Source organism: Plecotus auritus (genome assembly GCF_963455305.1).
Source record: "Plecotus auritus genome assembly, chromosome: 7".
Taxonomy (NCBI): domain Eukaryota; kingdom Metazoa; phylum Chordata; class Mammalia; order Chiroptera; family Vespertilionidae; genus Plecotus; species Plecotus auritus.
In genome coordinates this window covers 22713132-22740690 of record NC_137774.1, presented here as the reverse complement: position 1 = coordinate 22740690, position 27559 = coordinate 22713132, and the positions used below count along the sequence as shown (strand labels likewise).

The window sequence follows — 27559 nt, the reverse complement described above, 5'->3', positions numbered from 1 at the left end:
TCCCAGCAAGTAATTTTGTGGATATTGACAAAAAAATTCTAAAGTTTATATGGAGAGATGAAAGACCCAAATTAGCTAAAGAATATTGAAGGAGAACAAAATTGGAGGACTATGCTGTCCAACTTTAAGACTTATAAAGTAATGAAGACTGTGGTATCTATATATATAAAAGCCTAAGCGACCGTTATGGTTGGACAACCGGCCAGTAGATATGATGTGCACTGAACACCAGGGGGCAGACGCTCAATGAAGGAGCTGCCCCCTGGTGGTCAGTGTGCTCCCACAGCCAACCTCCCACGGTCCCTCCCCGGGGCTGGCCAGCCCCAATCGGGACTGGGCGAAGACGGCCCCATTTGCTGGCCAGGCCAAGGGACCCACATTTATGCACAAATTCGTGCACTAGTTGGTAAAATAACTGACAAATACACTAGTGCAGTGGTCGGCAAACTGCGGCTCGCGAGCCACGGTTTGCCGCTCTGTTGACTAATGAGTTTGCCGACCACTGTACTAGTGGAACAGAAGAGAAAGCCCAGAAATAGACCCACATAAATATAGTCAACTGATCTTTAATAAAGGAGCAAAGGCAATAAAATGGAGCAAAATTCGTCTCTTCAACAAATGTTGCTGGAAGAACTGGACATCTACATGCAAAGAAATGAATCTAGACATGGTCCTTACACCCTTCATAAAAATTTAAGTCAAAATGGATCACATACCTAAATGTAAAATACAAAAGTATGGAACTCTTAGAAGATAACATAAGGAAACTTAGATAATCTGGGGTGTGGCTTTAGATACAACACCAAAGGTATGATCTATAAAAGATATAACTGATAAGCTGGACTTCATTATAATTAATACTTTCTGCTTTGCAAAAGACAATGTTAAGAGAATAAGAAGATGCCCTAGCCGATCTGGCTCAGTGGATAGAGTGTGGGTTCGGGTTCAATTCCGGTCAAGGGCACATGCCCGGTTGCAGGCTCGATCCCCAGTTGAGGGTGTGCAGGAAGCACCCAATCAATGATTCTCTCTCATCATTGATGTTTCTATCTCTCTCACGCTCTTCATTCCTCTCTGAAATAAATAAAACCATATTTTTTTAAAAAGAGAGAATAAGAAGACAAGCGACATTCTCTTGGGGGAAAATATTTACAAAAATACATCTAATAAGTGACTGTTATCCAAAATATACAAAGAACACTTAAAACTCAACAAAAAGAAAACAAACCAATTAAAAAAAATGACTTTTTAAATTCTTTTAGACCTAATCAGACACCTCACTTTTTCACTCTAATTAAAAACCCCACTAAAGAAAATATACAGTTGGCAAATAAGCAAATGAAAAGATGCTCAACATGTCATAATGTCATCAGAGAAATGCAAATCGAAACAACAAGGAGACTACACACCTATTAGAATGGCCAAAATCCAGAAAGCTGACATCACTAAATACTGGCAAGAATGTGGAGCAACAGGAGCTCCCATTCACTGCTGGTGGAATATGAAATGGTATAGCCACTATGGAAGACAACTGGCTATTTCTTATAAAACTGAACATGCTCTTACCATATGAAAGGAGACTTGACTTGGGGTGGTGAACACACAATATAACATACAGATGATGTATTATAGAACTGTACACTTGAAATCTATATAATTTTGTTAACCAATGTCACCCCCAATAAATTCAATTAAAAAAATCAGTTGTTGACAGGGGTTCAGGGAGACAAGGACAGGATGAATAGCCAGCACACAGAGGATTTTTTTAGGGCAGTAAAAATACTCTGAATGATACCACAATGCTGGATACATGTTATTATGCATTTGTCTACACCCATTATATGTACAACACCAGGAATGAAGCATAATGTAAACTATCGACTATGGGTGATGGTGATGTGTCAATACAGATTCATCACCTATACTAAAATACACCATTCTGGTGGGGGATGTTGATGATGGAGGTAACTATGCATGTGGAGGCAGGGCATATATGGGAAATTTATGTATCTTCCCTTCAATTTTGCTGTGATCCTTTAACCGCTCTATAAAAATCGTATCAATAAAAGATTAAAAATTAAAGAAAATAACATGATTTAAAGCAAAAATAATAACAAAATACTGTGTGGTTCATAATATATAGAGAGGTAAAATATATAACAAAATTGCACAAAAGATGAGAGTAGAAATGAAAACATAGTGGTAGAAGGTTCTTACACATTATATGTGAAGTAAAATATTTGAAAATACAGTGATAAATTTAAGATGCAAATTATAAACCCTAGAGCAACCCCAAAACAAACATGCCTTTGCAAAGACACTTTGTAACTCTTTTTTCCTTCTTTTTTTAAATATATTTTTATTGCTTTCAGAGAGGAAGGAGAGGCATATAGAGATAGAAACATCAATGATGAGAATCATTGATCAGCTGCCTCCTGCATGCCCTCTACTGGGATCCAGCCCACAATCCAGGCATGCACCCTTGGCCGGAATCAAATCTGGGACCCTTCAGGCCAAAGCTCTATCCACTGAACCAAAACGGCCAGGACACTTTGTAACTTTTCTCACCAAGAGGTGAACTCCACCCCTTGAATCTGGGTTTGGCCATGTGACTTGCTTTGGTGACTGAGACATTAACAAACATGACACAATGAGGAGCTCAAAAGATATTTGTATGTTGGGGTTTGTTCTTACGCTGCTCCTGGAACCCTGGGGATATTATATACATAAACCAGGATTAACCTGCTGGATGATGAGATACCCACCCCATGTCCCAGTGGACTGCCAACCAACCCCCTGTAGCAAAGCTGCCTTGCTGACCTGCAGCTGACCTGCAGCTGACCATAGATGCATGAGTGGCCCAGCTGAGATCAGCAGAAGAAATGCCCAGCTGAGCCCAGACTAAATTGCTGACCCCCAGAATAGAAAGCTAAATAAATGGCTGGTTTGTTACACAGCAATAGATAACTAAGTGTGTGTGTGTGTGTGTGTGTGTGTGTAAAAATAGATAAGTAAAATATCATGGTTTGACAGAGAATAGTTGAAATCAGAATTAATGTTAATAACTTAATTATATACATTGATGGTTTCCAAATTTTCTCTAAAAAGCAGATAATCTTTCATATACAAAAATATCAATGTCATTAAAAAATATATAATTCAACATAAAAAGATTATTTTCATTATTTCCACTAAATACCAAGAGTCTAAAAAAAGGACATTCTTGACCTGATGCATTTGAATGAACTGACAGATTTTAAGTTCTATCAGAGTTTGGGTATAAACAGTTAAAAGTATATAGAAAATTAAGTATATTACAAGACAAGACAAAGATTAGCACTAGAAACAAAATAAAACCTGGTTTATGGAAAAAAATTGTAACAGTATAACATTTGGTTCAGTTTTTATGATATTGACAAAATTACAATAAGGTAAACACCAAATATGTGAAGGTTTAAGGAGGAGAAGTAATGAAAAATTAAAAAAAAATAGTAAGAAAGCAATAGAAGGCATCTAAAACCAAAAATTCAAAAGAAAAGCAGTTAAGCATGTTATTTTTAATCAAATAACTATCAGAATAAACAGGTAAAATGATTTCAAATCATTGACTTCAGATAGTGGAAATTGGTAGAAAATAGAACTAATGAAGGGTCTACTACTTTTTGTTTAAAACCATGTAGAAATCTTTGACTCTGATAAAATACATACATACTTTGAAAAAATAAAAATTTAAAGAGAAACAAAAAAAGGTCCAGGAACCAATTCAAGTATATATTTGGTATATGATAATAACAAAACTTCATATCAGGAAAAATTACTTTAGTTGACTCTACTACAATTGATCGTCTATTTGGAAAAGCATACAGTTAGAGCCTGGCCTCATACATATCCTATCTAATAAAGAGGGAATATGCTAATTGGCCCTCATGCTGTCGCAAAGATGGTGGCACCCACAGCCAATGGGGGAATATGCTAATTGACTGCCACACCCTCAAAGATGGCAGCTCCCACAGCCACAAGATGGCAGCGCCCAGTCCCCTCAGCCCCACTGGAGCAGCAGGCACGCCTGCCTCCGGAGTCCCCCAGTCCCCTCAGCCCCCCAGCTGCCCAGGGCTGCCCGAGGCTCAGGTAACCAGGGCTGGCCAAGGCTTGTGCTGCTGGCAGTGGCAGCAGCAGAGGTGTGATGGGGGCGTCGCCTTCCCCTGATTGCCAGGTCGCCTCCCGCCCCCCTAAGGGCTCCCAGACTGTGAGAGGGGGCAGGCCAGGCTAAGGGACTCCCCCTCCAGTGCACGAATTTTCATGCACCAGGCCTCTAGTATTAAATTAAGTCCCTATAAATAAGAGGGTTAAATGTTTTTTAAAAAATGTAAACTATAACAGACCCATGAAAAATAATCTGTTGTAAATTTATACAAAAATATTCAGAAAGATTCTCATGGTGTTTATGGTGTTTATTTCTGGGAAGCAGAAAGAGATGTGGGAGCAATATTTTAAGAGACAATATTTTAATTTTCACTCTGTACTGGTTTATATTGTTAAAGGTTTTTCAAACAATTTTTTTATTTGAATTTTAAATTTCCTTTGATTCTTTAGTAGATAAAATACAAAAATGTTTAAGATAATTTAATATATTCCCAACTGTAGGTTGACTATTTAAAGGAAGATATTTTGATGCCAGGTGTATTGAATAATAAAACCTATTTTCTTTTGCACAGTAACTTTGTTTTTTCCTCACCAGCCAACAAAAACATTTTTTTCCTTAGCCATTCTTTTTCTCTCCTTTCCCCCATTTATAATCATGAATCCATATTCACTCAATTTTAGAAGTAGGCTCAAATTATGGTTCCACTATTTACATGCAGTATGACCATAGTCAAATAATCTAATATTTTCGAGCTTCAATTTTCTTATGTGTAAAATGTGACTAATATCTGCTCAATTTTCCTCACAGTGCTGATATAAAAAATAAGTGAGAAAACATAAATTAACTGGTACAAGTATATATTCCAAAAAGCTATCATTATATCATTATTAATTAGTGGCCCAGTGCACAGATTTGTGCACATTGAAAGGAATTAATTAGAAGAAATGTTTTAATATCACTATTCACCTTTCCTCTATAATAGATGTGTCAGAGATTAAAGAAAATTAGTAATGGCCGACAGCAGCTGCCCTATATCTAAATCCAGCCTAGCATCAGGAATGCTCAGGGCCTACTCAAGAATGCAAATAATCCTTTCCACTAATATTTACAGGGTAAACTAAGATTGTTGGTAGAGTATTAAATTTGACAGTAAAATAATAATCAAGTTTTCAGATTAATTTAAATAGGCTAATTGAAATAAGTGAATATTCAAGAAAATTTAATTGTACTGGACAAAAAGCTGTTCCTAAAGTGGTAAATAAAATTTCTATTGGTAGTTCATCTCATGGTAAAATTCCTGAACATGCAAAGAACCTAAAGCAGTCATATTTTTGTGCAAAAAATTAAAATTTAAAGTTATCAAGACTCCATTATAAAATTTACAAAAGCCTCCATTAATCAAAAAAAAGGGGGGATAGTAGGGTAATATCATGTAAGGAAAAATATCCTATAAGTAAATTAAATCTAGACAATTTTTACTTTACAAAATTAATATTGATTTGTAATGCTAACAGCAAGACACCCATGAAAAACACACATGGTGTCTAAATAAGACAAAGGAAAACTGTTTGGGCAAAAATAAAAAAGGATCCCAAATCAATTATATAGAAAAGATTCCTTCATTAACTTTTGGTCGAGAATATGCTTGTATATTTTCAGAAAACAACTCCAAGACCATGTGGATTCCTGCAACAGAGAGGAACTGACAGGTCTGCTCCAACCAGGAAGACAAGAGGAGAAACAGTCCAGAGATGGAAGACGCTGACGATGCCTTGCCACACTAGCAGTCAGCAGCTGTGTGTTGCAGCAGGTTGCCTAGGACCAAACCAGAGAGGGTCGGACCTGCATTGCCACCATGTGCCCACCATCCAGATATCATTTCTGACATGTACACATAAGGAACTGTTTGACATTGAAATGGGGACTCAGAACTGTTGGACATGGAAATTGGGACTCCAACATTTTTTGTTATATGTTTATTTCTAGTCTGCAGAGGCAAGATTTTTTAAAGGAAAGAAATGGGGAAAAAATAGATACAGAGGCAAAGAAGCATTGAACAGACTGTCAAACTACAGCGGGAAGGCAGGGGAGGTTGGGGCGGGGGGCTGTAAGAGATCAACCAAAGGACTTGTACGCATGCATATAAGCATAACCAATGGATACAAGACACTGGGAAGGGGGGGGGCAGGTAAAGGCATGTACTGTGGAGTAGGGGAGGCCGGGGGGAGGTCAATGGGGAAAAAAAAAAGGAGACATATGTACTACTATTTGTAATACTTTAAACAATAAAATAAAATAAAAGAATGCAAAAAAAAAAGTGAGGACAAAAAAAAGAAAATTAGTAAAATGTATATGAAAATAATATATAAATTGATTAATAAACAATAACATGATATAACAACAAAGATGATATAAAAAAATAAAAACATTATATAAAAACAACAAAAATATGATATAAAAACAAAAAATGATATAAAAACATTGATAAAAACAATGACTGATAAATTGATTAAACTTATTCTAATATCTCCCTGTATACAACATTAAGAGTAAAAACACTTTCAGAGTGCTTGACTAATTTCCCTTGTGATGAAGTATTTACAACTATAACTTTAAAGTCACACGCTCTTCAAACTCAAGAGAAAGCAACATATAACTGACCATGTCCGAAAACGGGTTAAGGTAGGAATATTCCTACTCTGTCTAGAGTTTGTCTTTGTGATTTATTAGTAGTTATAGCAAATGTTGGCATCACGGGAAACTGTCTTCGAATTAATTTAAATGGGAGGCCAGTGTCAGATAGGGACAAATCAATTATTGGAATCTAAACAACCTCTCCTTCCGCAGATCCTGTTAATACTTTAGCTTCGATTATGTAAGGTCGCAATCTTTTGATAATAAATCTAGTACCATTACAAAGACCCCATTTACTATTAAGATTTTCAGTAACATGATAAATGCACCTACTTTCAATTTTAATTTATGACACGGCATTCCTGATGAAGTAACACTACTAAGAAATTCGATGGGAAATTTTTCCTTTTCAGCATCATCAGTTGAATCAATGGGATCATCACTCAAATAGGTGTGAAAATCTCCATTGAGTATATCCAAAATTTCTTCATTTAATTTATGAACATGCTCATTTTTAAGACAAAGAATCGCACATTTAGATATATTTTTAATATTACCTATAAATATACTATTTCCAAAGGTAGCTTCAATAATAGATCCGTTACAAATCATTTCACAGTGGATTTCAATAATATCCATTCCTAAATGAAAACTGCTATCAAGTTTGCCATCTCCAAGTTTTACTAACCATTCACTATAAGCAGAATCCTCTGATCTCATATTTGTTTTAAGAGACAATTGTCTGAAACATTCCCAAACACTACAGTGCTTTAAATTCGTTTGTACTATGGCCGATCGCATAGCATGCGGCACAACACTGAGACATTGTCAAAAATGTCCTCTGAGAAGGAGAATTTTCCCACCAAATACAACATTCAAATTCATAATTTCTCTTAGTATCTATGGCGTTCCAAATTCACGATAGACGACAGATCGAAACACACGCGTGCAATTGGCGCGTGCAATTGGCGCCAGCGAGAGCTTTATATGTATCAACATTTATTTTTAAATTGCCAGTGCGCGTCATATATACCAGCTGGTCGGTCGGACAGTCAGACAGACACACCGATGGTTGGTCACTTAGCCTTTTATATATAAAGATAACTTTATGAAATACAGGTTACTGGTGGTTTTTTAACTTTATTTTTATTGTTGACACTAATACAGATATCCCCATTTTCTCCCCCTTTGACCACCTCCACCCAGCCCCCCTTCTCTCTGGCCATCACCACACTGTTGTCTGTGTCTATGGGTTCTGCATATATGTTCTTGGGCTAATCCCTTCACCTTCTTTCATCCAATCCTCCTGTACCTGCTGACAGCTGTCAGTCTGTTCCATGTATCTATTTAAGTGTCTGGCATATAATAGGTTAAAAAATTTGTCTGCCTTGAATATATTATACTTCAACTAGTTGGTAATATTATTTAACAACCTGTTCTGAAAGTAGCTACAGAATTTAAAGTTATTTCTAATCTTTTGTTTATATTAAGCACCAATTTGCCTGTTGGTCCCTGAAATCGTTGTTTGATCTTTTATTTTTGTATGCTACAACCAAAATGAACCATAAAAGAAAAAGAAAACATTTTAAAACCTTCTTTAAGTTGCCTCTATTTAATAGCACGGTCACCCCTCCTTAAGTATATGGATCTGAGTAAAAGCTGTAAGCCACAATAATGGTAAGTTGTACACATCTTTAACTTTGGCCTTTTTTTTCATTCATTTATTCAACAAACATGTAAGTCTACTAGATACAGGTCCTGTGCAAGATGCTGGTTATAAAATGTGAACAAGAAAGACATCCTATTTGTCCTTATGGAGATGCTGGCAAGGAGGCAAACTAAACAATTAAACCTACAAATAAATATATAAACTTTGTTAAACATGGTAAAGAAAAGAGCAGGATGTTGAGAGAGAGACTGAAAAGAGGACCTAAGTTAAATGAATTGTCTATATGGTATTGCATATAATATGACCTGTAACTGTACAAAAATGAACTACCTTTTCCCCAAAAGTCATCTGAAAGAGTTTATTCAGAGGCAGAATAGCGAGGTTGTTGAGAGGATCAATGCTAGAGCTGATGGCCTGGGTTTTATTTTAAACCAGCCTCTACTCATCAGTTTTGTGACATAAACAAACTATTTAAATGTTCTGTGCCTTAATTTCTTCATCAGCCATTGGGGAATACATTAAGACATTTTTTCATTGAGTTATTATAAAAATTGAGTTAAACTCTTTTGTCTTATTTTGAAAACAATCAAATTCACAGAAAATTTAAAAGACCTTATACTAACTTTTAACTCACATGAACCTATATTTATCAGGTAAACTAATATTTCTACAGTGCTTAGAAGAGTTTCTGGCACAGAGTAAACATCATATCACTACATAAACAGTTATATTAAATAAAAGTAAATTAAAATTATGAGAAAATGACTTGTAAAATACTTTTCAGAGAAAATTGGTCATTTTCTCCTGAGATCCTGAAGAACATGCCAAATATTGAAGAGAGGGAAGGAGGGAAAGAGAAAGAAAGGGAAGGAGAAAATGTCGAAGAGAAAGACAGAGACAGAGACAGAGACAGTGTGAAAGACAGAGACAGAAAAAAGAAAAGGCAGGAATTAAGATGAAAAAGGAGAAATAAAAGTCCAAGGTTTTACCCAACAATACTTTATCTGAAGGTCAACAGCGCTCTCTGCTGGACCTATGTCTTTTCTACACACTAGGCGAAAGTAATAAATTAAAATAATACATGCTACCACTCCACAAAATAAAAAAGTATCACTTTTGTAAAGGTATATAGACAATGTTAGCATTTATTTAATAAACAAATAAAAAGTAAATATAAGCATAATAATGTATCTGTAAAAATATCTCCCCCATTGTGAGGATTTGCTAAAGGAATAGAAACAATACAAATAAATACTAGAGAAAATGATTATAAATAGTGGAACAAAGTAATATCAGAAGGGTAATGTTCTACTTTAATGCTCTAAGGACACTAAAGGAACTTTAGGGAAGTGGAGTTCACAAACATAAGAATATTGATGACGCAAAAACTTTCAGATCTCTTTCTAGTCCCATTCTTTCATTTTACAAATGATGAAAAGGGAGCACAAAGAGGATAGGGTACACCTCATACATTAGTAGCAGAGATGTGATAGCACTTAAGACTTCTGAGTGGTTTTCTACTGTTCTTTGCATTATATTTTCTTCCTCTTTTTCAAACATGGACTTAGCAAATTCCACATTCTCCTTCTTTAAACTAAAAAATGGCATAAATACATACATTTTGTAGAGAAAAGGAGTTTATTTTCCTTAATGGAGAGTTGAGTTTTGTAGTCTTTCCTGAAGTAGCTTTTGTATCAAAATGGTGTACTTCCTTTTCAAAACAATGCCGTTTTCTAATCTGTAAACACAAAACCAAAATAAGGTTTAAAATAAAGTAAAAGTTTGAGCAGGCTGGAAGGATGGGGGGATAAAAGGTGATGGAAGAAGAGCTGACCTGAGGTGGTGAACAAACATACAGTGTACAGGTGATGTACACCTGAAACCTGTATAATTTGGTTAACCAGAGTCGCCCCAATAAATTCAATAAAAAGGAAGAAAAAAGAAGTTTGAGCAGGTTAGTTGTCCACAAAGGTCCAAATAGCTGTTTGTTTTCAGCACTTAAAAAATGACTATTTCTAACTAACGATAATCAAATAATTTTTAAAAACACTAACAGGCACCTTATTACAAGACTTAAGTAAAATAAAATATAGTAATACCTCCTTAATCCTAACCAAAATAGCTTTAATTAGTGATATGTCAAAACTATAGTACAGTAGGTCCTCGGGTTACGTCGGAGATCCATTCCTACAACGCAAAGTAATGTGATTTTCGCTGTAAGTCGGAACCCACCTACATAAGCACCTATGTCACTCACATGGAGCACATACACAGCAGTAATAAAGTGAAATAGTAAAAAAATTTTAAAAGAAAGATAACAATTCCTGACCTTTACTTGTGGTAAATAAATAATAAAAAACATAAAGCACGTATGTACATATGTCGAAATGACGGAACTTTTTTTTTTATAAATAAATGGGAGATGGCCACGTAACCATGAAACGACATACGTTGAGTCCGACATAACCCGAGGACTGTCTGTACAGAAAAATGATCTTCCCATAAAATAGTTCTGCCATATGGACACCAAGTATATTATTATAGCAACGTCCAAATCACATATCTAATTGAAAAGTAAAAAAGCAAATAAAATGGAAACCTCATTGTAAACTGAAACTCAGAAAAAATTTTAAATGTAGATATTCATCATTTCCTACATGACAGAATTGCTTGGTTACTATTACTTTTACTAGCTAGTTGATAATCCAAGTTGTATTTGATTAAATTTATTTCATAAATATCACTAAGTTTGCTTTCCAAACTGTCTATGCTTTTTTTCTACTTGCCAAAACCCTATTAAATTAAATTATAAAGGGGAGAGGGACATTTCTATTCATGATTCCATTCCTACCAAAAAAGAAATGAGACCCAAAGAAGTCAATGGTAAGTGTTATATGTTGAGTCCTACCTCACAACATCCAACTCCATGTACACATATTTTGGGGGGAGGGGAAATTTTCTAAAGACTCATGCTTCATTTGTAATTGGTGCTTTTCCAAAAATAAACTAGTTCATTCTATTTCTAAAAATGGTTTAATTATGAAAGTTATAAAGATTGTAAGTAAAATAAACTACATAATGCAAAAAACATTTTTAATATATTCAATTAAAAATATTCAATTACGTGCAAATGACATGCAAAATTAAATAATACCCTTTTTATTTGTAACTAAGGCTATTAAAAGTCCCAGCCTCCCCATCTCACTACCATAAACTCTATGAGAAAACATGGTATTCATCTATGAAAAGTACTGTCATTTAAAATATCTAGTAATTTAGGCCTTTCAATAATTTGTAGAAATAAATATTTTATCCTATATCGATATTAAAAACTCAATAAATAAGAGTAAACCTTGTAAATATATTAAAACTACCAATACCAAAAATATCCATGACATAAATATTCATATAAAAAAATTTTTGGCGCCGAAACCGGTTTGGCTCAGTGGATAGAACGTCGGCCTGCGGACTGAAGGGTCCCGGGTTCGATTCCGGTCAAGGGCATGTACCTTGGTTGCGGGCACATCCCCAGTGGGGGGTGTGCAGGAGGCAGCTGATCGATGTTTCTCTCTCATCGATGTTTCTAGCTCTCTATCCCTCTCCCTTCCTCTCTGTAAAATACCAATAAAATATATTAAAAAAAAAAAATTTTTTTGGCAAAAAAATATGTCATTATTAAATAAAAACAACAGAGGAGTTAAAACATGCAAAGTAGCTCTATTATTAATGTACTAGAGGCCCGGTGCACGAAATTCGTGCACGGGGGGTGGGGGGTGTCCCTCAGCCCAGCCTGCACCCTCTCCAATCTGGGACCCCTCGAGGGATGTCTGACTGCCCGTTTAGGCCCGATCCCGGTAGGACTCACAATCCAGGACTGCTGGCTCCCAACTGCTCACCTGCCTGCCTTCCTGATTGCCCCTAACCACTTCTGCCTGCCAGCCTGATCACCCCCTAACCACTCCTCTGCCAGCCTAATTGATGCCTAACAGCTCCCCTGCCAGCCTGTTTGCCCCTAACTGCCCTCCCCTGCAGGCCTGGTCACCCACAACTGCCCTTCCCTGCAGGCCCGGTCGCACCCAACTTCCCTCCTCTGCTGGCCTGGTCACCCCTAACTGCCCTCCTCTGCAGGGCTGATCGCCCACAATTGCCCTCCCTTGCAGGCCTGGTCCCTCCCAACTGCCCTCCCCTGCTGGCCATCTTGTGTGTTGGAGTGATGGTCAATTTGCATATTATTCTTTTATTAGATAGGATAGAGGCCTGGTGCATAAGTGGGGACCAGCTTGTTTGCCCTGAAGGGTGTCCCAGACCAGGGTGGGGGTTCCCTTGGGGTGTGGGGCAGCCTGGGCAAGGAGCCTGTGGTGGTTTGCAGGCCGGCCATGCCCCCCGGCGACCCAAGCAGAGGCCCTGGTATCTGGGGTTTATTTATCTTCTATAATTGAAACTTTGTAGCCTGGAGCGGAGCCAAGCCTTCTGCTCGCTCTGTGGCGGCAGCCATTTCTGTTGGGATTTATCTATCTTCTATAATTGAAACTTTGTAGCCTTAAGCAGAAGCCAAAGCTGCAGAAGCTTGGCTTCCTCCATTGCCGGGGGCAACCCTAGCCTCCTGCTCTCTCCAGCTCTGTGGCTGCCGCCATTTTTGTTGGGATTTATTTATCTTCTATCATTGAAACTTTGTAGCATTGAGTGGAGGCCTGGGCCAGCAAGGGCAGGCAGAAAGCTTGGCTTCCTCCATTGCCGGGGAAACCCAAGCCTCCCTCCTGCTCTCTCTGTGCTGCAGCCATCTTGGTTGGGTTTATTTGCATATTCGCTCCTGATTGGCTTGTGGGTGTGGCTTGTGGGTGTAGCGGAGGTATAGTCAATTTGCATATTACTCTTTTATTAGATAGGATGCCCTAAATAAATATTTTACTATCAAATTCCTCATATATAAATAAGCATCATGCAGTTTCACTTTAATGACATTGACTGTAAAAAATCCTATCTACACTAATAAAAGAGAAACATGCAAATTGACCAGACCTCCGCTACACCCACAGCCACGCCAACCAGCCAATCAGAAGCGAGTATGCAAATTAACCCAACCAAGAGGGCTGCGGCCACGGAGAGAGCAGGAGGCTTGGGTTGTCCCGGCGATGGAGGAAGCCAAGCTTCCCGTACTGCCCTGGCCGGCCCTGGCCTCCACTCAAGGCTACAAAGTTTCAATTATAGAAGATAAATAAATCCCAGATACCAGGGCCTCCGCTTGGGTCGCCGGGGGGACGTGGCCAGCCTGCAAACCACCACAGGCTCCTTGCCCAGGCCACCCCACACCACAGGGGAACCCCCACCCTGATCCGGGACACCCTTCAGGGCAAACCAGCCGGCCCCCACTCGTGCACCAGGCCTCTATCCTATCTAATAAAAGAGTAATATACAAATTGACCATCACTCCAACACACAAGATGGCTACCCCCACGTGGTCAAAGATGGTTGCCCCCATGTGGACACAAGATGGCCGTCACAAGATGGCCAGCAGGGGAAGGCAGTTGAGAGGGACCAGGCCTGCAAGGGAGGGCAATTGTAGGCGATCAAGCCTGCAGGGGAGGGCAGTTAGGGGTGACCAGGCCAGCAGAGGAGGGAAGTTGGGGGCAACTGGGTCTGCAGGGAAGGGCAGTTGTGGGGGACCCAGGCCTGCAGGGGAGAGCAGTTCGGGGGGACCAGGCCTGCAGGGGAGGGCAGTTAGGGGCAATTAGGCTGGCAGGGGAGCAGTTAGGCATCAATCAGGCTGGCAGGGGAGTGGTTAGGGGGTGATCAGGCTGGCAGGCAGAAGCGGTTAGGGGCAATCAGGAAGGCAGGCAGGTGAGCAGTTGGGAGCCAGCAGTCTTGGATTGTGAGAGGGCAGTCAGACATCCCTCAAGGGGTCCCAGATTGGAGAGGGTGCAGGCTGGGCTGAGGCACACACACCCCCATGCACAAATTTCATGCACTGGGCTTCTAGTCATATAATAAAAGCCTAATATGCTAAGTGTCCGGTTGTCCATTCAACCAATCAAAACATAATATGCTAATAATATGCTAAGGCCGCTCAACCGCTCGCTATGACGTGCACTGACCACCAGGGAGCAGACAGTCGACCAGTCAATCAGTTGCTACAATGCCACTGACCACCAGGGGGCAGACAGTAGACCAGTCGACCACTCGCTATGACGTGCACTGACCACCAAGGAGCAGATGCTCCGCCGACTAATAAGTTAGCTTGCTGCTGAGGTCCAGGCAATTGGGACTGAGTGAGATGGGCTGGACACACCCTGGAGCCCTCCCCCGGTCCCTCCCCGGCCCCGATCGTGCACTGGTGCAGTTCGGCCGGGCCTGCGCCCTCATAATCCGGGACCTCTTGGGGGATGGGAGAGCCAGTTTCGGCCTGATCCCACAAGGCCAGGCCAAGGGACCCCACTGGTGTACAAATTTGTGCACCAGGCCCCTAATCTTTTATAATAAACTCCTTTGTAATGAGTAACTACCTAAAATTCAATTACAACAATTTATCATTTATTTTACATCTGTGACCCCACTAATCTCCACAAGTCACACTGAAAACTAGATTGATATCTGACAGCCTTCTTCAGCTATAACTAATGGGATTATTTCACTGCCAATAAAACTGTTTACCTGCTGTGTAGTTTCTAAGGATCGAATTCTTTTCTTCTCTACTTGAAAATCATCATTTTCATCTCTGTATATGAATGCCTGTTTCTTGGCAGATAATTTTGCAGCCAGCGTATTTTTTTCAGGAGAGTCTTATAAAAGAAGTTAAAAAAATCAGCATAAATAACTTACACTTAGGCAATTTTCCAAGAAAAAATTGGAATCAAGATGTAGACTTATTTTAGAAATTAATATATTTTTTAAAATTGCTAAACATGTTTAACAGCACTTTACCAGATTACTTTAACAAAATATAGCAAACATTTTGAAAAATATGTTTTCAATACGCAAGTCCAATTTTGATTTAACAGGTTTATACTGTTGTAGACCACTCCCAATAATGTGATTTTTAAAAATATAACTGTAAGACTCTCTCAAGAAAATATATTTCATTTCTATAAAAATATTTCTTTACAGGGTCTCAATGTCACTTTCTTACTAAGCTTCTATGTTTGTTAGGATTAAAAATATAGTAAAATTAAACTCTTATAATCTACCTTTTAATCCCACAACCCTGAAAACCCATTCTCACAGTCATCAACCTTATAATTCACCAAATAACATCATCCCATTTTATAAATATGAACACTAGGTTTTTAAGAAGTCAAGTAACATGCCAGTATCATACAGCTAGTAAAAGGCAGAGCCTGGATGTGACTAACTCCTGCTGTCTGACTCCAAAATCCATAAGCATAATCTTTAGGCATAAAGCCAAACATAAGACTCTGTCTTCTGGAAGATAACAAACACATTTCCTTTCTCCTTAATGTATGTAAAACTGTTCTTAACTATTCCTATACATTCGTTTCTCCCTGTCCCTAAATGTGTGTTCTTAAAAGCACCTTCCTTCCTCTTTGCTCTTCTCTACGAGTTCCCTTGAATTCATTAAACAAGCATTTATTTTATCAAGCCCAAACAATTCCAGACACCATGAAAAACAACGAAAAAGAAACAGTCTCTGGCCTTAAAGAATTTACAGACTATTAGGGCAGAAATATCTGTAGGCAGGTCTAGTACTGTTTTCAAAAACACAAGTTTATCTGAATAAACACAAAAGTGAATCTATACCACACACAGCATTGGTTTTCAAGCTTTTTCTGAGAACAATATTTTTTAAAGAAAAATTGCTTATAATTTCCAAAACAGAATGAAAGACTTAGACCTTCTTTGGTCCACCACTTTCTTTCCCCACTACGAGCCATACTTTTACCTAAGACTCAAAGGAACATCATTTGAAAATTCTAAAACCATAGTTCTGCCTTTCAGACCTAGACCTTTAATCTACCCGGAATGGATTTTTCTATATGGAGTAAAGTAGGGCTACAATTTCCATTTTTTTCTATAGGAATATCTGAGAGTCCCAGTACCACTTACAGAAAAGTCCCTCCTTTGCCCTCTGCTCTGCAGGAGCACTTCTGTTAAAAATATATATATATACTTTCTGGCTATATATGGAACTGAATGTGGGTTCTCTATTGTTTTCCACTGGTCTACACTACGCAATACCAAACTGTTCTAATTACTAAAGCTTTATATATAATAAGTCAGGCTATCTCATAGATTAAGTCCTCTCACCTTGACCAGATTCTCAAAAGTGAATTTGGCTATTATTCTTAGCCCTTTGCATTTCCAAATATATTTTATAAAGACATGTAATTTTGAGCTCCGCAATTTCCTGGCAAATTGGTAAAATACCCACAAAGCAAACTAGCATAGTGGTTCTCAACTGGGACAATTTTAACACCCCTCCCCCCCACACCAGGAACATTGAGCAATCTCTAGAGACATTTTTTATTGTCACCAAAGTCAGGGGACAGCGGAAATACTACTGACATCTAGTGGGTTGAGGCCTGGGAGATGCTGCTAAACATCCCACAATGCACAGCACAGTCCCACAACAAAGAATGATCCAATTCAAAATGTTAATAGTGCCCTGTTGAGAAACCCTGCCCCAAATAAACCAAGGGGCAAATTTGTATGGGCCCATTAAAGGGTAGGGAATGTCTACTATAAACAATAATTTAGTTTTAGAAAAATTGAACTGCCACCTGCCAAAAAAGATTAACACCCAATTCATTAAAATAAAAATCATATTATCTACATATACAAAAAGGTTTATCTTCATGTTCTTTATAGCAGAGAAGTTTGCAGGAAACTTATTGAAAAGGTTAAGTTTTTAAAATACAAAGTTATAAAGAAATGAGATACATTCTGAATATTTAAAAAAAAAAACAAAAAACTCCTAGAAATCAATAAGAAACCACCCAATACAAAAATGGGCAAAAAACCTGAATTTGCAGTTCACTAAAAGGAACAGTAAACATACTAAAAGATGCTCAACCTCATTAATCAACAGAGAAATACCAATTAAAACTCATGAGAACACGACACATGCACCAAAATGGGTAAAATTTTTAATGACTGGAAATACCAAGTGCTAATGGTTCGACCACTTAGGAAAATATTGGCAGTAACTACTCTAACTAAACATATGCATACACTATGACCAGCAATTCCATTACTAAGTATATATCTGGTCGAAAATACCTATTTGCACCAGAATGAATAAGAATGTTCAAAACTGCCCAGCTGGCATAACTCAGAGATTGAGTGTCAACCTGTGAACCAGGAGGTCAGGGTTCCATTCCCCGTCAGAGCACATGCCCGGGTTGCAGGCTCGGTCCCCAGTAGGGGGCATGCAGGAGGCAGCCAATCAATGATTGTCTCTCATCATTGACGTTTCTCTCTCTCCCTCTCCTTTCCTCTCTGCAATCAATAAAAAAATACATCTAAAAATATATGTATGTCCATATATTTTTTTAAAAAGAATGTTCAAAATAGCATTAATAACCAAAAGCAGAAATCACCCAAATGTCTAACAACTATAAGATAAATTAATAAATTGCAGTATAGCCCTGGCCGGCTTGGCTCAGTGGATAGGGCGTCGGTTTGCAGACCGGGGGGTCCCAGGTTCGATTCTGGCCAAGGGCACATGCCTGGGTTGCGGGCTCGATCCCCAGTGGGGGACGTGCAGGAGGCAGCCGGTCGATGATTCTCTCTCATCATTGATGTTTCTATCTCTTTCTCCTCCCTTCCTCTCTGAAATCAATAAAGAAATATTTAAAAAATAAATAAATAAATAAATAAATAAATAAATTGCAGTATATTCACAGAAAATAATATATAGCAATAAGTACTACTATATGCAACACACAAATAAATCTCATAAGTACAACATTAAGCAAAAGTAGATGGATTTAATTTCATTTCTATAAAAAGGCAAAGCTCCCTAATGGTGACAGAAGGGAAGATAGCAATTACCTGTGGAAAGGTGACTAACAAAGAGGATGAGAAGTGTTGCTCATATCCTATTTTTTAACTAGTTGGGAGTACATTAGTATGTTTACTTTGTGAAAATTTTTCAAACTACTAGTATACCCTTAGAATTTGTGCACTTTTCTGTATTTAGGTTACATCTTATTAAAGAATTTACTTGAAAATATAAAGAGAGTATCAGATACAACCATGATTTTATGCTATCTGATTCTTCAAGAGACTATTCTACATACTCTACACCACAATAATGTTAAAATGAAAGTTGTAATTGACAACTGATTTTTTACAAAGGCAATGCAGTGGACAAAGGATAGCCTTTTCAATAAATGATGCTAAATAATTAGATATCCATATGTAAAATAAATGAACTTGAATCCTACCTTGCACCATATTAAAAAATTAACTCGAAATGCATCTTAGACCTACTGTAAACCTACAACTATGTATTTTTTTAAACTTGTACTCAAAATATATAAAGAAACTCTCAAAACTTAACAGTATTTCACCAAAGAGAATGAAACTAAAAAAAAAAAGAACGAAACAGAAATTCTGGAACTGAAGAACTGAATAAATGAGATAAAGAAAGAACTAGCAAGCTTAGGAAATACAGCAGACCAGATGGAAGAAAGAATTAGTGATACTGAAGACAGAAATGTAGAATGATTCAAGTGGAAGAAGAGAACCATGAGTTAAAAAAAAATTATTCAAGAAGTATCTGACTCATTAGAAAGAGCAATCTTGCCCTAACTGATTTGGCTCAGTGGATAGAGCGTCGGCCTGCGGACTGAAGGGTCCCGGGTTCGATTCCGGTCAAGGGCATGTACCTTGGTTGCGGGCACATCCCCAGTGGGAGGTGTGCAGGAGGCAGCTGATCGATGTTTCTCTCTCATCGATGTTTCTAGCTCTCTATCCCTCTCCCTTCCTCTCTGTAAAATATCAATAAAATATATATTTTTTTAAAAATTCTACCATATAATTAACAATACTGCCTACAAATAACATCAGTCTCTGAACATCATTTATTCTGCCTTGCCTTCAAAAAATAATTTAAGCTAGCAAAATGTCTGAATAAATGAAAAGTCAAGCCAAGAATAAAATATTCCAAGGATTTCTGACCACTCTATGACTTATCTAAAAATAATTCCAGAGAATATATGTAGAACTACATAATCAATTATGCTAACCAAATTTATTTAAATAAGGTCTCATAAAAGCAATAAATAAGGCTTCTGTTATAGATACTAACATACCCCAGCAAAATAAGAACTACCTTGACAAGGTGATGAAGTGCCATTTCTTTCAGAAGGTGGTGTCCTTGGACTATTGAAATGATGTGAAGTTCCTTGGTTCATGTCATCGTTTGTAAAATTCTTTGAATGGCATGTACAACAACATGACAATAATACTTCAGCTTTTTTACTTAACTTTTCATCCACTGGCTTTTCTACAAAATAAAAGAACTTCTATTTATAACATTTCTAATTTTTTTTTAACTCAATCTTTTTATGCATCTGGGGTGAGCAAACACCCCAATTTGCCCAGGATTGGGAGATATCCCAGGATGCAACACTTTGTGTGCTAAAACTGAAAAAGTACCTGGCAAATTTGGACATCAAATTTGGGACAGCAGAGAAACACTTATGCCAGAAACATGTAGAGAAGTTATCATGTTATTTACATAATTTATTAAAATCTAATTATAAAAAAATGAATAATGTAATAAAGGCACAACACAAGTATTAATTTATATTGAGATTTATTAAAATATCAAGCATGGAATAAAGACCTAAAATATCTTAATTACTGCTATTTCCCTTAATCAAGAATTTGAAAGTTCAATATGTTCATAATGTAAACACATAAGAGTTAAATCATTCCCACATTATACTTCTATTTCAAACAGAAACATGTTTCCTGATGTAGTGATTATGATACATGTATCAAAATACACTTTAAAGTCAATATTCAAATTAAATAAAACACGTAATTTTTAATACTTTAATATAATACAAAATTGCAATATCTACATTATGTGCCTGTGTGCTTCAATATACAATTCATAGATACAAAAAAAGCTGAGTAATTTATTTTCTCTAAAAGAGTACTGATATTATTTTCCTCTCTATACTACAGAAATACTACTAATTCTATTTTCCAGAATCTAATTAAAATTTTAAGTTATTAAGATAATCTCATTTCCCCCCAAAGATTAATTTAACATCAGTAAGAATCAAAACGGACAACCAAAAGCTTATAAAATATTTACTTTTTATTTTTAATATTTAATAGTCTTATCAGTAACACAAACATTTCCTTTTAAAAAACATATATTCATACATATAAACATACATACACACACACACACAAACACATATACACATAGACATAGTTACATATACACACCCATGCTTACTTTTAAATTCTGCTAACACTTCAGGTCAAAGCAATCTAATTATGTAACTAAAATGTATATAATATTGTACTTTAGATTCATTATGTGTATTAGAAAGTCTTTCATAAAAGTAAATATTACTAGGCATTTTTTTGCAAGTAAAGTAAATGTAATGAAAAATAATATGGATTCATACAAACAATTTTACAAATGCTTATTTGGTACCCAAACCAGTAGGAAGATAAACTAGAATGTTTTCCTTTTTATATATTCCATGTTTTAATGTTATGAGAAAGGGACAGATAAGCAAATATACCACAGAATTTACTCAAAAAAAAAAAACACCAAAACACACACACCTACACACACATAATTATTCCTATTATGGCATCATGACAGACTCATCTCTTGCATCTTTTACATAAAAATTATAATTATCCTATATAACAAAAGAGTAATATGCAAATTAACCATCACTCCACTACACCCACCAGCCACGCCACCAGCCAATCAGGAGCGAATATGCAAATAAACCCAACCAAGATGGCCAGGGCCACAGAGAGCAGGAGGGAGACTTGGGTTTCCCCGGTGATGGAGGAAGCCAAGCTTTCCACCTGCCCTTGCCGGCCTAGGCCTCCACTCAAGGCTACAAAGTTTCAATGATAGAAGATACATAAAACCAAACAGAAATGGCAGCAGCCACAGAGCTGGAAAGAGCAGGAGGCTAGGGTTGCCCCCGGCGATGGAGGAAGCCAAGCTTTCCGAACACCCTGGCCAGCCCAGGCCTCCGCTTAAGGCTACAAAGTTTCAATTATAGAAGATAGATAAATCCCAACAGAAATGGCTGCCGCCACGGAGCAAGCAGAAGGCTTGGCTCTGCTCCAGGCTACAAAGTTTCAATTGTAGAAGATAAATAAACCCCAGATACCAGGGCCTCCACTTGGGTCACCAGGGGGCATGGCCGGCCTGCAAACCACCACAGGCCCCTCGCCCAGACCACCCCACGCCCCAAGGGAACCCCCACCCTGATCCAGGACACCCTTCAGGGCAAACCAGCTGGAGCCCACCCGTGCACCAGGCCTCTATCCTATCTAATAAAAGAGTAATATGCAGATTGACCATCACTCCTACACACAAGATGGCTGCCCCCATGTGGACACAAGATGGCCACCACAAGATGGCCAGCAGGGGAGGGCAGTTGGGAGGGACCAGGCCTGCAGGGGAGGGCAGTTAGGGGTGACCGAGCCGGCAGAGGAGGGAAGTTGGGGGTGACCAGGCCTGCAGGGGAGAGCAGTTGGGGGGTACCAGGCCTGCAGGGGAGGGCAGTTAGGGGTGACCAGGCCTGCAGGGGAGTGCAGTAAGGGGTGACCAGGCCTGCAGGGGAGTGCAGTTAGGGGCAAGCAGGCTGGCAGGGGAGCAGTTAGGCATCAATCAGGCTGGCAGGGGAGTGGTTAGGGGGTGATCAGGCTGGCAGGCAGAAGCAGTTAGGGGCAATCAGGAAGGCAGGCAGGCGAGCAGTTGGGAGCCAGCAGTCCTAGATTGTGAGAGGGATGTCTGACTGCCAGATGTCTTAAACGGGCAGTCGGACATCCCTTGAGGGGTCCCAGGCTGGGGGCCCCCCATCTCCCCCGTGCACGAATTTCGTGCACCGGGCCTCTAGTCTATAATAATAAAAGCATAATATGCTAATTAGACCGGACAGCTGGAAGACCTTCCCGACAAAGCCACGGCGGCTGGGAGGGCTGAGCCCCTTGCACGAATTTCGTGTATCGGGCCTCTAGTTTTGATAATAATATGCATGCCAAGATTCTTATATATACTCTGAATCATCAAATAAAAAACTACATTATGTCCAAATTTGGGGATTAATTGAACATGTTTTGCCATAACTGAAACTCTTTTGGAAGACATAATAACATCATAAAGAAAGATCTTAAAAGAGAATACTAAGTTAGCTAGAATACAGATGAATCATTCTGAATGAAAAGTACTTCATTATATTTTTTTCAGGTCCCAATAAGCAACCTGAAGATAGCAATCAGCTACTTACCACTAAGAGATTGTTGCCATGCTAAAGCAGAACAAAGTAAGGCTAAGCTTTTCCCACTTCCTGTAGGGCTTTCCAACAAACAATGTTGCTTACTGTTTAATCCTCTGACAATCTATGGACACAGAAACAATAAAAAAAATCAATAAATAATTTATTTCATTAGGGTCTCTCTCCATCAGAAGAAAACATGCATAAGGAAGTTCATAGCAACACTGTTTATAATTGCAAAAGAATGTAAACAATCCAAATGTCTATCAGAAGGATAATGTACCAAAAAAATCCTGGTATTCATATAATAGAATCCAATAAAGCAATTAAAATGAATTAACAATCAACAGGGTGACATCTTTTTTTGTGTGTATATTTTATTAATTTCAGAGAGGAAGGGAGAGGGAGAGAGATAGAAACATCAATGATGAGAAAGAATCATTGATTGGCTGCCTCCTGCACGCCCCACACTGGGGACTGAGCCCACAACCCAGGCATATGCCTTGACTGGGAATCAAACCGTGACCTTCTGGTTCATAGGTCGACCACTGAGCCATGCAGGCCAGGCCAGGGCTACATCTTAAAAATAATGTTAAGCAGCCCTGGCCAGTGTGGCAAAGTTGGTTGGAACATCATCCGGTACACCAAAAATTGGCAGGTTCAATTCCTGGTCAGAGCACATACAAAGGTTGCAGGTTCAATCCCTGGTCGGGGCGTGTGGGAGGCAACTGACAGATGTTTCTCCCCCTCTCACCTTTTCTCTCTCTAAAATCTATTAAAATAATAATAATAATGTTAAGCAAAAAAAAAAAAAAAATCAAGTTCTACAGAAAGAGAGGTATAGTATCATATCATTGTGCAAAGTTCAAAAATATGTAAATTAACTGGATACATACATAATAAATGTATTAAAGCAATGCTAGGAAAGAAAAAGAAAAAATTCATGATACTAATAATCCTGTTATTTATAAACAAGGTATAAAGCAAATATGGCAAAATATTAAATTATAACAAAGCTGGAAAGTTGGTTTACTCAAGTTTGTATACTAACTTTCTAAATGACTGAAATATCTTCAAAAAAATTATGGTAGGAACTAGAGTATTCCATGTGGAAGACAATAAATACTTTATAGAAAGCAGTAATTCTGTAAAGTAAAAGTTCCAAATGAGCTGAGAACTTTGTTCAGAATGTTCTCCTTTGCCTCGTAACTAACCATGGACACATACAGTTTAGCAGGGATCAGTAATATTTTCCAAAGGTTAGATGTTCTTCAATGAACCCAGCAAATGTTTTCAATCCATTTACTATCTGAGAAAATAAATGTAGTCACAGACTCAGTGTATGTTATGAATTACAAGCATATGTATCTTAATAGGACTTGAAATGACTGCTGAAAAATACTTACAGAATTCATCATAGCAAGCTGGGATGGATAAGCTTTACAAGGAAAGTTAATCTTCACCCCACCAATGGTATATTCAGAACATGCTGAAGACATCATACTTTCCTGTTTACTTCAGATTCCTAACTGCAACACAAATGAAAATAAATATTTAAACAATGCCATTCAAAGAAAACCAGATACCCAACACTAGGACAGAAATCTGGAAATAAAAATTGGAATAAATATATAAACAAAACAAATGGAAGTGAAATAATTTCCTGCTCTTATAAATCACCGCACTTGAGAGCAGTCTTGGAATCTAACAACTGGTTGTGTATCCCTACTTTGCCAAAGCTGTGGACCAGGAGTTAGGAAAAAAAGGTTCTAGATCAAATTGTGACAACTCCCACATGTACCTTGATCATGTCTCTTCATTTCTCTAGACTAAGATCCTTACCTGTAACAATGCTTCGTTTCAAAATGATTGTAAGGAGAAAAACTCCTTGGCATATAGCAGGTGTGCAATAATTCTTACTTAAAGGACAGTATGATACAATGGAAAGAAGTGGGCTTTGGAGTCAGGCAAGCCTAAGTTTGAATTTCACTGTGTGAATCGCTTAAGGTCTCAGAGCCTGGGAAATGGAGATATTATCTGATAGGATTTTATGCAAATTAACCAAGCACTGAGTTAAGAATAAGGTAACTACAGAATGAATCTAAACTCCAGTATCCGACACAGAGGAAGTGACGACTTTAATCTCTGCCTCTTCTAAACCACCCCTTCTTAACCTAGGATCCACAGGTGTCATTCGGAGACTGTGACCTCCTGAGAGTGCATGCGAAAAGTTTCTGTGCATTGCTGCATTTTTCGCAAGAGAAGGTCCATAGGTTTCTCATTCCCAGAAACATATCCTAAGGAAATAACTGAAAATCTAGGGGGAAATGACATACACTGTTATCTAGTGATAAATTATTTGCAACAGATGGGGGGAGGGGAAGGTAAATTCAATCTAGGGATGGTGAAAACAGCAATTCCATATATTGAAGCCAATAATAACCTTAACCACTGCTAATGTGTTCCCAGAGAATTTTAGGAGATATATATATATATATATTTAATCTTCATTCAAGGATTTCTTTTCCCACTGATTTTTAGAGAGAGTGGAAGGGAGAGGGAGGAACAGAGGAAACACCGATGTGAGAAAGACACATCGATTGGCTGCCTCCCGCATTGCCCCCCCCCCCCCCACCCCCGGCCACGACCTGGGCGGGGAGCCTGCAACTGCAGTACATGCCCTGGACCGGAACCGAACCCGGGACCCTTCAGTGCGCAGGCCGAAGCTCTATCCATTGAGCCAAAATGGCTAGAGCAACAACCACTATTCTAACCTAATAGTTTGTGACTCTCTCTCTGAGGCTCTGAGAATTAAATCTGGTGGAATCTAACCCCTTGTTCTGAAACCAACCACTCAACGCTGGCCTAGTTACTCAGCTATTACCAAGAAATCAACCCATCCCCCCCGCCCCGATTGTGGCAAAAAGCTTCTCAAAATGGGGTAGCTTCCCCTGCCAGCCGCTGTCGCCCCCTGCTGCCAAGGTACCGCGGGACCCCGGGCCAATAACAGGCCTTTGCTCTAAGAAGGTGAGGACAGGCTCCCTCCTTCCAGGTTTGCTTCCGCCCACTGCCCTTCTCCCTGAGCCAGTTAAGACCCCGGTGGCGCAGGTGATCCCGCCAACACCGCCGAGCCCCCGGGCGGCTGGGCGGCAGCAGAAGGCGCCCCTCCGTCAGGTGAAAGCACTCTCCCCACAGGTGACAGACTTGCCTGGTCTGAGGAAAACCGAAGCAACGCTGCCTGGGCTCCGACTCACAGGAGAAAAGGACACGATGTCGGCGAGCAAACAAAGCGGAGCCCTGGCGCCAAGGAAAGGTCACAGCCTCTCTCTCCCTCGCTAGGCTGCTGCTCCCCGGCCTGGTCGCGGGCCGCGCCGCCTTATTTTTCCTCTCCTCCAGTTCTCACCAGTCCCCTCCACAACTCTCCCCGACGAATTCCCGCCTCCCACCCCCTCAACTCCCGGCATCCAATCGCCTGGACGAGCTCAGACAAACCAATCACACGTCAAGACTAGAAATCAAGCAACCAATCCAGGCGCGAGGCTAGAGCACGGGAATTCTGCGCCCAATGGAAGCCTCAAAATATCAATCGACCCGCGATAATTGGCGGCACCGGAAGACGAACTGGGGGAAAGCGAAAGAGTCCGCGCAAATCCCAGGGATTTAAAGGAGAGGCAGCTCTGTTAGACTTTTTGCAACCAGTGGTTTAACCCGTGTGTCAGTTTCTTGGGAAACTAGAAATGTTATTCTTAAGGTCTGTAGATAAACGGAGAGGATACATCTTTGAGCCTTGCCGACCTCTCCTCTACGCGTTCTTCAATGCCGCTGGATTCAAAATTCCGAACTTTAATATAATAGAGTACCCAGGGTATGGAAAAGAATGAGGCTGGAATGGCTGTCTGCTGAACCGAACGAGGTGAAAGGTTCGTGACTACGGGCTACAATAGCTCAATAATCAAGGATTCCCAGATACCAAATTCAACCAGAGAAGCGCTCTCGAGGTCTCTCCAGCACCAGATCACTTACGTCTACCTCCGTTAAGACTTATCTCTCCTAAAAAATCAATTTATTCTTCTTTGCCAAGAGTACACTTCAGTTTTCTCAAAGGTAGACGGTTAATCATCGTCTAGCCAAAAATATTTTTTTCATTCTGTAAAGCCTAAAGTTGGCTCAAATAGTGTACCAAAAAAGGAAAACCAGCTAGTTTCTCAAATTCGGGAAACTTCTTTGGGGAAAGAGGTGTGCTGCAGGAGGAGAGTCTCACATCTTCCCCAAACGACAAAACTTAAGTCATAAAAATAAATTTTACTCTTTAATTTAGTAATTTCAGGCTGAGAAATTTATCCTAAGTAATTTTTAAGAAAGAAAAATTAACAATACCTTAATTGATCAGTGTCTATTATAATATTGGGGGGGGGGGGGGCGACTATAAACTTCCCAGCCTAGTAATAGGGAGATGGTTATATCAATTCAATCAGTATGAAGCCAATAAAATAATTATAAAAACTAAGCAGCCTGCAAATAAATTCCATCTAAAGTTAAATTTAAAAAAAGACTCCACACTGGGTATTAAGAATTATATGAAAATATAAGCAAAGATGAAGGGTAGGTACAAAACTGTAATTTACTGTTAAGACAGTGGAATAAAGGATAATTTATAAAAAT

The 27559-nt window shown here is 38.8% G+C and overlaps 1 protein-coding gene across 1 annotated transcript in view; it reads right to left on the bottom strand.

The window, feature by feature from the left end:
- BRIP1 (BRCA1 interacting DNA helicase 1) overlaps positions 1–26347 on the bottom strand; it is a gene marked incomplete at its 3' end in the record, with an annotated part of 115392 nt that extends 89045 nt beyond the window's left edge. The window contains exons 1-6 of the mRNA XM_080680033.1: positions 26106–26347; positions 24304–24426; positions 22910–23021; positions 19738–19911; positions 15096–15223; positions 10066–10185 (exon numbers count right to left, since the gene is read on the bottom strand). Of these exons, the coding sequence (XP_080536159.1) occupies positions 10066–10185; positions 15096–15223; positions 19738–19911; positions 22910–23021; positions 24304–24399 (630 nt within the window). The 5' untranslated portion in view covers positions 24400–24426; positions 26106–26347. The remainder of the gene's footprint in view (positions 1–10065; positions 10186–15095; positions 15224–19737; positions 19912–22909; positions 23022–24303; positions 24427–26105) is intronic.
- Positions 26348–27559: the final 1212 nt, after the last annotated feature.